Here is a 14443-nt window from a genome sequence, read left to right as displayed (position 1 = left end):
ATAGCTAGAACATTAAATCTCTCGGGTTCAGAACTGAGTGTGCTCTCTGTACAGTGTCTCAACCACATGCATTTTTAGGAGAGATTACATCTCTGTAGAATGGAGGAAACTTCTGACAACTTTTTTTTTAAATTAGCTCTTTGAAGCTGCTCTGAAATTTGACCTGTCAATTATAGTTGCAGGCAGCTGGATTACTGGTTATAGAGTTGATCCATTTTGTGATTCATGATGAATGCCTTTAACTAAATGGGTATCTACTTTCCTCCTCCTGTCTAATGTAGTAATTTTCAAACTGTGTTTCATGGAACCCAGGGGTTCCAAAATAGGTCATCAGAGGTTCTGCAAAGAGATTGGGGGTAATGGCAGAGCAAACGGAGAGGTGGTGAGCTGCCATTGTTTGGCCGGGTCACCTGGCTCTGCATCAGCTCACAAGGCCCATGGAGGTAGGGGTAAGGATTCCATGGCAGAAGTAGTGAAAGAAAGGGTTCCCTGACTTGTAGGCAGTTTGAAAACCACTGGTCTAATGGGTGGTGGTTTTGTGTAATAAGGCATGCTTATGTGGGTAGTCCACAGTATTTTTAAATGTAATGAAACAATATTTGTTGAAAGCCAAATATGGTTTAGGTTATTTGTTATGCCTCATACAGTAGCATAAATATTAAACATATTCTACATTATCTTTAGGAACACATGGTTTTGTTTATTTTTACAAGGCTGTGTGTAAACCCAGTTTGTCTTGAGTTTTGCTAAAGATTTTTTGCCTGTCACATTTTAACATGCATTAATGTATTTCGATATTTTTTTTAATAGGATGAAATAAACGAAGATGTGAGTTGCCTTGATGCAGGTGATCATGATAAAATGGAAATTAAGGTATGTATGTTACTTTTACAACTTGAACCTTTCCCCAGTTCAGCCATGTTTCTCTAACCCATTCTGTTAGTGTTAGTAGTGTCCTCCATGTTCATCTCATAGACTGCTTTGAGACAGAGGCTAATAAGTGAATTATTTTTCCATTGCAGTCTGTCGATTTTCAAACACACAAATTAAATCAGGCTGCTTTTATAAAATATGGACTAGCTGGTGCAGCAAGTTTTTATGCTTGCTCCTCTGTTATGGTCCATTTAAATTTGATGTGGCATTATCAGCTTCTCCTTCAGCTGCTACTACTTTAAAAGTCTAGTTATGTTAAGGTGAAGTGCCTGCCTGGTTCTCTGTCAGCAGCAAGGAGCCCAGTTTTATTTTGAAGGTTTATTTAAGTTAGTTTGTTTAATCATTTTCAGTATAAATGGGGGAATACAGAAGGTATGTGTATATTTCCTTTAGGTATGACGAAGCCTAGGGAACCTGAAAGCAAGCTATGCCTAAATTCCCGTTTGTATTTTTTTCATATTTGAGGTCCTACACTTCTTTTAAGCCTAGAAATTGAAGTTTAATTATGAAATAAATGCCATCAATTGTACTAAAAACCTTTGTTTTTGGTATTAAACCAAGAATCAAGATGGGTATTTATTTGAATGCCTATTTTAGTTTTAGGGAGATTTGAGTTTTATAGTAAAAAACAATGTGTTTAATGTTATGTTTCATATAGAGAAGCTGATCTGTTTAGTTACCAGTTATTTCCCTATTGAAATCAGTGGGAGAGTTCTCATTTTAGTCATTATTTCAGGTTCATGGCAGACTTAAGGAACATCATGTTACAGTGGTTCACAATTATAAGAGTGCTTTCAAAATTGCAAGGACTAGAAAATGCAAGCAATTAAATCTGTAGCAGATCTTGTAGCATTGTGTGTGCATGTATTTGACATGCTATTCACATGTGAAGACACTTTCTAGCATTCTAAACTGAATATGGGGGAACACACTAGAAATCTTTATTGAAACTTGGGGCCCAAAAAAGACAATTTTTTTCTATGTGTAGAGACTACACAAGGCAGACAGTAAAACAAGTGATAGATCAATTATCATGTAACCTGAAAGCAACGTAAATATGAAACGGGCATTACCACAGGCTGCTAGTTATTCTAATAGGTAATCAATTAATTTTGTGTTCTGCAAGAATGGTTGGCAATTTCATTGGGCAGTTATACTTGCCTCTCTTGCCCTGTGCATTTACAGCCTGAGCCTCTCTGATTTTAATGGAGTTCTGTCTTGGCACATTCTGTCAGGATCGTGGCCTATGTTTAGAATGTTATTTGTGTAGCCCATGAAGGATACCTATAAGCAGACTAAGTTATGTTTTTGTTGCCCTTTCTCCCCGCCCCCCCCCCCCATCTCTCTCTTCCTTTTATAGGAACAACTTGAAACAGAAACTAATATTACTTCCCAAACAGAAACTGTGCAGACAACAGCATCTCTGCAAGCTCCTCAGGTACTGACATAAAAAATGATGTTTCATGCACACAACTACATGGATGCAATTCATGATAAAGCATGGTAATAATTCATGATAACAAAGCATTCCCAAATTCTAATAATACAGGGAGCAAGGATTTTTATAATAGCAAATTTTGTGATGTATGGCAAGCTAATTGCTTGCTTATAATCATAATTTGTTTGTGTACACACATTTTAGTTCTTAAACTTAACATATAACTTCAGCTGGAACACAGTCATACAAATTCTACAGAACTGTGCCCTTAAACTTTGAGCTGTGTGTTAAGCACCAATCTCTTTTTTTTTCCTTTGTACATTATGATATAATCAAGGAAAACTTCCCTTTAGGTGGCTGAGCACAGGGCACAGACACTGGTGTAACTTTATATGGGTTTACACCCATTGCTGAGATAGACTAGGGTAGCTTCTTGCAGGTGATGGTTTTATGGTTCCTCACCATTAGATGCCACAGGAGTAAATAATAACCTTTTCTGTTAAGAGAATGGCAAATCAGGGCAGCTCAACACTTTGCTATAATATACTCTTAACTTTTCTAAGGTCATTCTATGCTGAATTTAAATAACACTGGAAATTTTATGTCTTCACTGACTATACTGATGTGAACAAGTCTAATGCTAGTGTAAAAATGTTGTATGCTCAAGTCTAAGGTCAGTTAAATACTTGCTGTTCAGGGGTGGTTCATTAAGCCTTAAATGTGTGAAATGTAACTTCAGATTGCAATACCTAAGGTTGGTGAAGTAGTATCTCTGATCTGATAGGCCTGGTAGCAGTTGTTTGATCCTTACTCTATAGTATCAATAGATAATATAGCTGCTCTGCCAACTTTTTAGTAAGCTTTTTTCCATAAGTAACATTGTTTCAGTTATAAAACAAAATATTTTTACTGAAATTTGAAATTATTGTTATTGCTCCACTGATTGCTGCATTATAATAAACCCAAGTACCCATTTTTTCTTAGTGTTATAACCCTCTCCTTCACCCTTTCTCAGAGAGAGTGAGAGGAACAAACAGAGAGAGACAGTTATTGAGGACCAGGCTCAACAGAACTCTTGCTGAATAACGGAACAATAATTCTGTTATTGGTAGATCATTAGGCTACAGTTTACAGCAGATTAAATGAGACTTCATCTCCTGTTGGGAGGCCTGGTAAGGATATACTGGCTGTAGTCTGAGGCCTTGACTAACTCATAGTCTCACAAGCCCAGTGTTTAACACTATTTAGTACACAGCAGAAACATAATATTGAATATAGGGGGTCTGATACCTACCCAGTGAAATGAAACAACATAATGAGGTGCCAGTCGGAAAGCAAGCTCAGAAGGCTACTGCCAGGCCCAGACTCTTGTCTTCCCCAAGGGGTGGAAAGAGTACCTGAGCGGCCTACTAAAGTAAAATAGCCACAGTGAAGAATATGTGCTCGCTTGTTCCTGCCCTCTGCCTCAGCATCCCACAGGAATGGTGGCCGGTACAGACAGATGCAGCCCCCCAGCCTATGCAGGAGGGATGGAGTCAGTCCCCAGAGGCAGGACACTCCCTGGTTCAGTCCTGTTGGGGTACATGGGGATCTGCTTTGCAGCCCAGCTTCTTCCCCAACTCCTCCCACACTCCCAGGGCTAGTGGGAGGGGTTGTGAAGGTACGTGGCTATGATCACTGACATGCAAGTCTTGAGGAATAGCTTTCACAACAGGAACTACACTCGCCTCCTCAGGTAGACACATGGCAAATAATGGAAAGAGCAGGGCACAGCCTGATGCTGTCCCTGCTATCCTCATTTGGCACTAGCCTCTTCACCTTCATGGCCACTATCACCCCCTTCTGGTTTCCTCCAGGAAAATGGAATGTACAAAGGGGGAAAAAAACATAGAAAATTTGGCCAGTGTGGCCTAGAAAGTGGGCAATGTTACATTTCTTTTTTCTGTTTATTAAATCACCTAAAAATGTAGTTGTGGTATACTTCTGCATGCCAGGGATGGGCAAAGTACAGCCTGCAGGTTGGATCTGGCCTATCAAGAGATTTTTGTCTGGCCTGTGGCACCTGCCTGGCCCAACCCAGGTGTGAGGAGCAGCCCAGGCTATGGCATATGCAGGTGAATCTGCTTCCGGGTGTGCTGTGGGGCTGGGGTGGCACAGTGGTCAGATTCACTGCCAGTTTCTACTATCACCAGATAATGGGCACCAGTTCCGCAGGCAGAGGTGTGTGGGGAGCAAATTGTGGCTTTGCCCTGGGCCACAGTCCCATGCTGTCATGAACCATCTGTCCCAGTCCTGGACTTCCCTGCCCTCAGGGTCCCAGCCAATCTCCCTGGAGACCCCAGAATCACTGGGTGGTGATGGCACAGGATTGGAGCATGGGGTTGCGGCCCAGGACAGCTGTGATCTGTTCCCTGTATCTCCCTGCCCACACAACTAGCATCTGTCACGTGCATGCAGGAAGCAAATGGATTGCAGCTTTGCTTTGGGCCATGAACCGTGCTGTCACCATCCAGTGACCCTGGCACTGCTTGCCCATCCTGTTCCTGGATGCCACTCCTGCCTGCCCACGACCCCATCCAATCCACCTGGCTGAGCACAGGGCATAGCCACTTACGGAGTTTGGATGAGCTGGGTGGGGGGTGGGAGGAGATGGGTGCATGCTGCTGACCCAGCCTGTAACAGTTCACTAAACTCCTTAAGTGGCCCTCTGGCCCAAATTAATTGCCTCCCTCTCTTCCCCCACCTTGCAGCCCTCTTCTGTTTTCACTGTCACACGCATCAAAACTATCAATTCATTTAGATGAAAGGACCCACAAACAAAACAGCTGTTTTTGTATAATGTCCCTTCTCATCCACCAAAAACTCAGGACTTTTGAACCAGTTTATACCAGATATGAACTACCCAATAACTTATTAGAAAGGTAAAGAGTAGTTTGATTGCAGTGATGTCATGATGACATTTCAGGAAAATGAGCAGGAAAATAATTTTTGATCACAATAAGTGGTTTCTTAAGCATATAATAATACCTGCTTTGTTCATAATGAATCTTAAGTCTCTTATTTTGTGTGCTTCTATTCCTTAATTTGCTTTGTATTTAACAATCTTGTTGCATTTGTGTTCACTCTTTCTCTTCTTTTTTCATAAATAAGAACAAATTAAGCTAGTTTAACTTTTTTCCATGAAGCAATTCCAGATTCGTAGTACATGCTCATGGCCATCAGCCAGTACTAGGTTATTTATAGGGGTGTGGGGTTTTTTGTTTTTTGCTGTGAAAAGTCTAAGTGAGAGTTGGGCAGTGGTAACAGGGCAAACTCTGATAAAGCCATTTTGAACTAAGTGCAGTACTGAGAATTTTTAGATGTAAACAGTTTTTTTTAGTTCTGACTGACAAGTCACACAAGGCTTTCCGATGTTCCATTAATTTGCTTGTAATGTAAAACTCCAGTCATCAGTATTTGACTGCGTAGGTTATTTCTAAAATAAGACGTTACTCTAAATGGGTGTACTAGTTATTACATCCACAAGGGTGTATTGTATATCAAATAGATAGGGACCTACTGAAATCGCAACAAAATGAAGGGCTTTTCATAAGCTGCTTGTGGCATGTGGTGCTGATTTTCTTGCAGTCTTTTTGCAGCAAATCCACCCCCCATCCCTCCCTCCCCAAATGCAGATTATTGGCTGAGCGGCCCTGGCAGCCCCATCCCTCACTGATTGCCCAGGAGGCCAGTCAGTCATCTTCAGAGTACAGCATTGCATCCGCCTTAAAAGATGATGCCAAAACCCTTTTGCTTTCCTGACTGGCATCTTCACTGAATCTGTTGCTAGCTCAGCCTCTCGGTAGCTGTCTCTCAAACCATGTGCTCATAGCTGGAGGGATTGCTGTGCTTTCTTTGGATTCCAGTAAGCTTTAATTTTTTTTCAGGTGATTCCATGCAAAATCGTGGGAAACGCCATTTTTCGCAGTGATCGTGGAAACTGCCATTTTTCACGCTTTACGCAGAAATCGCAAAACGGTGATTTAAGTAGGTCCCTACAAATAGTCTAAAGCCATTTTAAATAAATTGAAAGAACAAAAATCAGATGTTTGTATCCCTTATGAAGCATCACTTCGAGTTTAGTCCTGCTTTCCTTGCAAACCCTATTGCAGGTTAGAAGTTTCAAGTGTTGTATCTTGCAAATGGGTTTGAGTTTGTCTGTAGGGGTTTTCTTCCTCATTTCATAAGCCTGTAGAAAACTAAAGGTGTTCTATGAGAAGGACTCTTTACAAACTTTCTTTTCTATTTTTCTCTGGAGAAACAAAATGCTTGCATTTCTCTTTGCGATTAACACTATTCTTGGTGTATTTCTGGGATACCCAAATCAATTCAATAGACTTTAAAACTGGTGCTCAAATGTTTAGATCTTCTGGAATTGAAATGCATCTAACGCTTTTTCTTTTTTTTTTCCTTCTTCCTCCTAGAAAACGTCCAGTACAGACCTTTCAGATATCCCTGCTCTCCCTGCAAATCCTATTCCTGTTATCAAGAATTCAATAAAACTGAGATTGAATCGGTAAAGAAAAAACAACCTCAGGGGTCCATAAACAATATCTGCCAACTCAACCTGTTGTCTTCTAATGCTTAAAAAAAAAAAAAAGGAGAACGGAGGGTGCAAGACTAAAACATGACTGCAAATGGATTTAGGTATATTTTGTGCACTTCCCTTACTGGGCTGTAATCACCACTTGATTGGAAGTCCAGGTTAGGACGTGAAGCCAGGAGTACTATTAATGTGTTAGCAACAGTTGCATTTAAATATTTCAAAGGATTACTGCCTTTAAAGATAAACATGAACACTATTTGTAGCCATACTTGACATTCTGATTAGATTTATGTTTGATGCATTGTTTGAAAAAATTGAGATAACTGGCATATAAGTATCCCTTAAATGCACTTTTATGTACTTTTTTATTGGAGTATGACTAATTTTAGATCTTCAGCTGATATGCTTTCATTTTTACTGAAGAATCTCTTCATTACTAACAAATCTGCAAATTGGACAATGTTCTGTGATATTCTGTACATTGAAGAAAAAGTGTATGGTGTATCTAGTTCTACTATCATCAAGTAGCAGTAAACCTTTAAAATAAAATGTCAAATCTTGAGGTTATATGACATGTTGAGAAAATAATTGGGAAGTATTTGATGGGACATAATTAAGATGTGGTTTATTTTTATTTATAGGATTATTTTATGGTGCATACAAATCAGCGATCAAACAGCAAATAAACTTTCCTTTGAGCTAATTAAACTTGTTATTCCCTTTCTGATCCTATTCCTATATTTCTTGGGAAAAGCTTTTCATTTAGTTGGGGGTTTTTTGTTTGGTTTTTTTTGTTTGTTTTGCAGCTTGTATGCACAAAGTAAGAAATTGTTTTGAAAGCAATCTCTTATGTAAAGTCACAGTGTTAGGTACATACACCCAGTAACTTGTAGCCCCGAGGCACAAACTCCAAATTTTTGTCCCATGGCTAAAACGTCAAAGTAAATAAACTGTGCCTGTGAAGCGTAACACCTGTTGTGATGGCCTATTGATCACTAAATATAAGATAATTTTTGTACACTCCATGGAAGTCCTGTCTGCATTAAGAAGGTCCAAATTTTAAATTAAGTCAAAATATTGTTCCCCAAAGATTTTAACCTTTTTATTTTTAGATGGCTCATCAGAACTAGTTTTACATACTGAACAACATTGACTTTTAAAATCATATTTCTAGTAAGCACTTGGCATCTAGTAAACTCTGTTTAAGCCTCTCTTTTGTTCTGTAGTTCTGTCACAAATTTAGCAACATTTTTTTTCTTTAAAAGAACTGACTCATGGATAAGCAGCAGAACACCAGTGTCTAGGGAACATGAGTGATGTCAGTGATACCAGATGTAGATAACAAACTTCATGTTACTATTACTTAGTCTGAAATAAATGGGATGGTAAATCATAGTTCCCATACTTTCTGATTAGCATGTTTTATAAACTCCCTGCTCCCATTGTGCTCCATCCTATTACATGTGCATCTTTCATGTTAAAACTAAATTACTTACACTCTTCCCCTTATCCTTTTAAATTAATTTTCCAAAGTCAGAGTGTAGCTTACCTTTCTTTTTTTTCCTTAGGCTGTGCAGTAACTGAGAACTTTTTTTCTTTTTTTGCCATTTGTCTAAGATGTCTGGTATACAATATTTCTCTCTTCCTTGCCCTGTGCAGCCTACTGTTGTCCACCCCCCAAAGAAGGTTATACTAACATTTGAAGTGTACAAGGTGTCTGTGTATTTTGTGTAGCTATGGAGTTTAGATCGAAATTGCCAGGCACAAATTTAGTCTTGTCATTTTGTTTACACATTCAGAAATCTTTTTTTCATTTTATTAAACGTTTCATGTAACTGCACCCAAGTTTTGCCAAGCTGGAAACTTGGAATCTTTCTGTATAGTGACTTTTTAATTCTAGTTTTCATAACCGGGAGATCAGACTGTTGCTTTCGCATGATGTACGTAGTGTCCCATGACTGGAGTTTGCTTTGTTTTATAGTATCTGTACTCCTTGTATTTTTCAAGAGCTATTTTGTAAACAGATGATGTATTTCTCCATTGAAAACACAATAAAAAACAGCACAATCCCATAGTTGTCTGATTTTTTTTCCCCTCCCCCCATGTCCAAAATTGCTTTACCGGTTGTTTATTTCAAACTTGTCAATTAATTTGTTCCTACTAGCATAGAATGTAAGTGTCTGAAATAAGCATCACATAAAAGAATATTCTGTAAGTTAGCATTGATCTTGGCTTTAAAAACTGCCAGTTAGTTAAAAGAAAATAGTTGCTGTTGTGTATGGGTTTTTTGTTTTGCTTTTTTTTTTTTTCTCCCTAGTTTATTTTAAAAAGAGTTGAACTCAGTTGAATAATACCAATTTCTTGTTCTCTCATTGTGATGCCTAACTGATCCTGGGACATGGGAGGGGGGTGGCATTTTTATTTTTATCTAAGGTAAAAACTATTAATTTGAAACGGTATTCTCTAGTGTACTCTAACCAGCATGGGACTTCTGGTTTCCTTGGAAATGATTATTTCTTAGTTATCAGCAGATGGCACTCTTTCTCTTTTCTTCCAATAGCCTAAACATATACTGAAACAACCAATTCAAAACTAACAGTAGTGCAGCACTTGATCTTACTCTTAGTCCATCACCCCAATCCTGCAAACACTTAATGCAAGTATCTTTAATCAAATGAGTAGTGCCTTTAACTTAAATTTATTAAACTAATCAAGCTACCAATGACAGTGGCCTTTTTATTAGAATTAACCTACTTAAAACAACAAGCCCTACTGTGAGATTATTCACAACATTCAGTTGGCTTTTTTTTTCCTTATTAACTTAAAAACCAGTTTGTTCCTAGGTACCTTGCACTCATGTCACTGATTTACTACTTAAAGATATTGAAACTGGTGTACTTTTAATGAAATAGCTACCTAATTTCAACAGTCAGTTGCCTTTTAGGTATGTTTAATTTGAGTCAGGCTCTACTGAATTTTTAACTTAGCTAAATTTGTGCTTGTTGTTGTTGTTGTTTTACAACATTTCTTAACACAGACTTTTGCTCTTTTAAGACCTGTTGCATTGGTGGTAGAAAATGAAGGTTATCTAAGTACTAATCACAATACAAGAGAACATATCAGTAAAGTACCCTGACAAGTCTGCTCTTAAGCTTCATATTATTGATCCTTTTAAATAAAAAGACAAACTGGAATGTTATTGCTAAGGTACCAAGCATGCTACTAAAGAGTCTGGACACTAAAGCCAGAAGCCATACTCTAATCATAACAACACTCAGTAGTAAAATGAAAATAGCTTTTTGATGTTTGTTCCATTTGTTTGTGTTCTTATAGTACGTGTGTTTTGCAAGAGAGGTGGCTACTTTTGAAGACTCTTGCGCGTTAAAATGGTCATAACATCTGCTGTCTTAAAAACTTGGCTGTGTCCACTTGTCAAGTAGCTTTGGGTGTCTTGCATCTTGTGGGCTTCATTGCAGCTGAACAAGATGGTATGTTTTAAACTAAGGGATTTGTAAGTAAGAATCTCCACTTTCGCTCTATTCACACCTCATAGGTTCACTTTAAAAAAAAAAAAAAAAATCCCAGTATTCATGCTATAGAACATGGCAGCAGTGACCATTTTTGTTTAGTTTAATCGTCTTTAAAGAAGTAACAATCTATTCGGTAGAAAAAAAGCCTGTTGGATTTGTTGATAGAGGCAGATGCAATTTGATACATCTACAAAGTTCAGACTAATATTTGAAATATCTACAAACATCAAACATCTGCCACTATCTTCACCAAAAGAATGTTAACTTTGATATCAAACTTCAGAGTGTACTTTTTTTATAATGAAAAAGATGATGCACTGAACCACTGCTGAATGTCCCATCTGTTTTTTGGATATTTAAACTTAATTTTTTTAAACAAATTTAGGCATGCTCATACTGTTTGTTATGTCATTCTTACAGGGTAATTTTTTTTTGAGTATTTTCACATTTAAAGAATTTAATTAGGTCATGTTAACTAAAATATCTGCATGTCTTGTATGTCCATTTTAATAGTGTAGTAGAATGCTTTTACTTCATCTGTTTAATTAAAATGAGAACTTCCTGTGTATTCCAATTTTACAGAATTAAACTTATGAAGTTCCAGAATCAGAAAACTGATTCTAATAAAACTGCCACAAAAACTAATTCAAATAAAACTGGAAAAAACTATTAAATATATGCAGATATTATAAAACACTGTTTTCAGTAAATTACTATTCGTAAATAAGTTGTATTCAGGCAAGATTTAGTTGTGGTAGAAAATAATTTTTTAAAAAACAAAACACTATATTGATGTATAAGAAGCAAGGTGAATCTCTTTTTTTTTTTAATTAACAAAATAGTCAATGCATTTACACAGCCTTATAATATCAAGGACCCACACATACTGGACAACTCCATAAGGGAGAGTCTTGGATTTGCCTGTTGTCCCCCAGTTGATGTGTGTTTATTTACAAACTAGCAAATTCTGCTTCATAATTTTTTTTTGCAATTATCTTCCTAAAAATGAGTTTCCCTGAAAAAACATTACCCTTAATAAACTTATGTAGTTTAAAAAATATTCTGATTCTGATTTTGTTAAAGTTCATTGCAGATAATTATCTATAGAAGCTGTTTGTTTAAGTAGTGACTTAAAGCTAGATAGTATAGTAGATCCATACCCTTGACTTGCATGGGTGCTAAAATAGAGTTGCAAGATGAAATCAATTGAGGGGAGTTTCTCAGTTTTGAAGGTCGTAAATGGTTTTATTTTAATACAGATTCCAAATTCTTCCTCCATTAAGATGCTAAGCAGGATTAAAATGTGTGCTTTTGATACGATTACATAAATGTTAGTTTTATGGACTGTTGCTGTTGCTTCAAGCCCACTCCAACTTCTTTAACTGAACAAGTGTTGTACGCTGTGTGTCTTTCTTCTACAAACCCGGCGTGTGTGTGTGTCCTTGTTTTGTGTTCTCAGTCTGCAGCGGAGCAGTTAATAAAGAGATTGATGATAAAGTTGTTGAAAAGAGACAGTTGGACAGGATTGCTCCCCGTGAGTGACAGAGGGCTTGCTCTGCTTTCACAGCCAAGAACGTTGCCCCCAACAGAGAGCCGGCCATGCCTGGACACTGTGCCAAGGCTGTTAAGCGCATGAAGAGAGAAGAGTCTTCAGCTGTGTTATGGGAATTCTATTCAGTTTAGCTTACTAGAATTTGGTTTTTAATTTGGGTTTTGGTTGGTGCTGTGTGTGTTTGGTTGTTTTTTTCATTTGCAGGTCTTTTGCACTGGTTTTATTATAGTTCTGTGGCATCTTGAAAGCTCATACAATTTCAGATACTATATGTAAGTCACACGGGATATAAATTTCTAAAATATTTTCGTGAATGATCTGATAAGTCTAAAAATATTCCATTTCAATCCTGTTCAGCACAGCAAAATTCAGCTCTCTTGTTCTTAAATTTAACGTTTTGGGCTTTTGTGGAAAAATGCATTATTCATGTGCTCAGTTCAGATATTGGCTTCCTTAGGAATCTCCCTGCCGAGATGTCATAAGCTTGATTCAACTCGATGACATGGTTGGAATAAGAGTAGCCTGGAATGATGGATGGAGGGGTTCATTGTCTCAGCCACAGTTCATTGTGTGTAATTTTAATCCATCACAATATGAGAACAGCAACATTGATGTAACACTTGGTAGTTGGTCCATCTGTGTGGCCTTACATGTGTGTGCTAGCAGTATTTCTAGCTGGTAATTTTCACTCATAGATGGGTGCATGTTTTATTCTTCATCAAATTGTTCTTAATTTTTAAAATGTTCTGGTGACTGAATAAAAATGTTTGCTAGGAACATGGTTCTGTATGCCTTCCCTGATGGGGAGAAAACAGATTTTTCATCACTCTCTCATTCATATTTTCAGGAATAATTTAGTTGTGGGTTATGAGACCACTTCGTGTCTTTAGGGTGTTGTTTGCTTTTTGTTGGCAAAACGGAAAAGCCTTTATATTCTGCACTTTTTCCTTTTCCCCAGCGTATGTAGTACAGTGGCTAATAGCCACTATTAGCACAGGACCTCTCCAGTGTTATGTTGCTATCTTAACAGTGGACCCTGATGTTATGACAGCAAAATCGCAGCAGCTTTATTGGTCTATATTAAAAAACAAAAAAACCCCTACTGTACTGTAAATTGCAGGTTCTTTTTAATTACATTTTTAGTTGTACAATTCTCTCACCTAACCAAAATACTACTCCTGGGAAGATCCTGTATATAGAGAAAGTTGGAAATTTAGTCAGCAAGTGTTGATATTTTGATAAGCAAAAAAAATTAATGTCATTAAATAGTCATTAGAGTATTTGAATGTTGAAAAGGCAGAGATTCATTCACTATACGTGTAAAGATTCCCTTTTTAAAGTTTGAAAATCATGGCCAAGATCAATCACAGAAGTCAGCCTCTAGAGAACTGTTCAGAAATTTATGAGCACGTTTAAAAAAAATAAAATAAAACAAAACTGGTTTGAGTCCTGAAATTTCTACTGTAACTACAAGTGTCTCTGTCAGTCAACTACCTAAGAGGATATTTCTGCTGTGGTTGTTACTTAAATCCTCACTTCTGCTTTTGCCCCTACTTTAAAGATCTAGGATCCTAACACACTATTCTGCAGTAAAGTTGCCCCCAGTAAAAACCTATTTGCCAAAAGGGTACCTGATGGATCTACCTTTGCAGAAGTTGAAATAATAGGCTTGGTCTCCTTGCCATTAGTTTCCTTTTGTGTATTGAGAATATTTTGATGCATAAATTGCACAGCATGAATCTATACAGCCATGGTACAACTTTCACTGTCTGGCCCAACAGTCTTTTAAAGATTAATTTTAAACCAAAGGACTTTTTCCAGAAAATAAGTTTTACTTATACTAGTTTTGCATCAGATATAACCTTCTCTTTATAGTCTGCTGTAAATCAGCTGAGTTTATAATCTAGAAAAGAGATGCCCAATAATGAGAGAGGCTTGATTCAATACCCTTTTTGTTCAGGCTTGCTGCATCCCATTTATTGTTATCTCATGATCATTCTCACCTGGAAAGGGGAGAACTTGGCTATAAGCTTATATATATTAAACATGTAACTTTTATTACCATAGTTAATTATATGCTAATTAGGGCTACTTTCTCCTTCATCTATGTCTATCATGGGAAGATGGAATGGATAGGAGAAGCCTCTGCTCCTAGATTTCTTGGTTTGACTGGACCAGGGATAGTAAAAGGCATCTCTCCTATGCTGTATCTTGTTAGACCAAGTTGTTGTGTACAAGGTGTGTAGGTCAAAGGAGACAGCAGTAAATAAAGACTAAAATGTTGCTTTTGGAACCAGAAATACTGTTTTGGGAAGTGACTGAAGTACAAATGACTTCTGCATGATGGTTCTTGAAAATGTTATCTGGACCATTTTTTTTTTTTTTTTTTTTTTGAGTGCTCTAAC

The 14443-nt window shown here is 37.4% G+C and overlaps 1 protein-coding gene across 4 annotated transcripts in view; it reads left to right on the top strand.

Annotated features, from left to right (window-relative positions):
- Nucleotides 1-9028, top strand: part of PAPOLA (poly(A) polymerase alpha) — a 105489-nt gene extending 96461 nt beyond the window's left edge. For 2 of the 4 annotated variants that reach the window (XM_019518600.1, XM_019518599.1), the window contains exons 20-23: nt 811-873; nt 2294-2371; nt 6298-6397; nt 6835-9028. In XM_019518600.1, the coding sequence (XP_019374145.1) occupies nt 811-873; nt 2294-2371; nt 6298-6397; nt 6835-6998 (405 nt within the window). In that variant the 3' untranslated portion in view covers nt 6999-9028. The remainder of the gene's footprint in view (nt 1-810; nt 874-2293; nt 2372-6297; nt 6398-6834) is intronic. The other 2 variants (XM_019518602.1, XM_019518601.1) reach the window with 1 other exon arrangement.
- The last annotated feature ends 5415 nt before the right edge of the window (nt 9029-14443 follow it).

Source organism: Gavialis gangeticus, unplaced genomic scaffold, assembly GCF_001723915.1.
Source record: "Gavialis gangeticus isolate Ggan-Ray unplaced genomic scaffold, GavGan_comp1, whole genome shotgun sequence".
NCBI lineage: Eukaryota > Metazoa > Chordata > Crocodylia > Gavialidae > Gavialis > Gavialis gangeticus.
The sequence above is the reverse complement of the archived record's forward strand: the minus strand, read 5'-3'. Positions and strand labels throughout refer to the sequence as shown.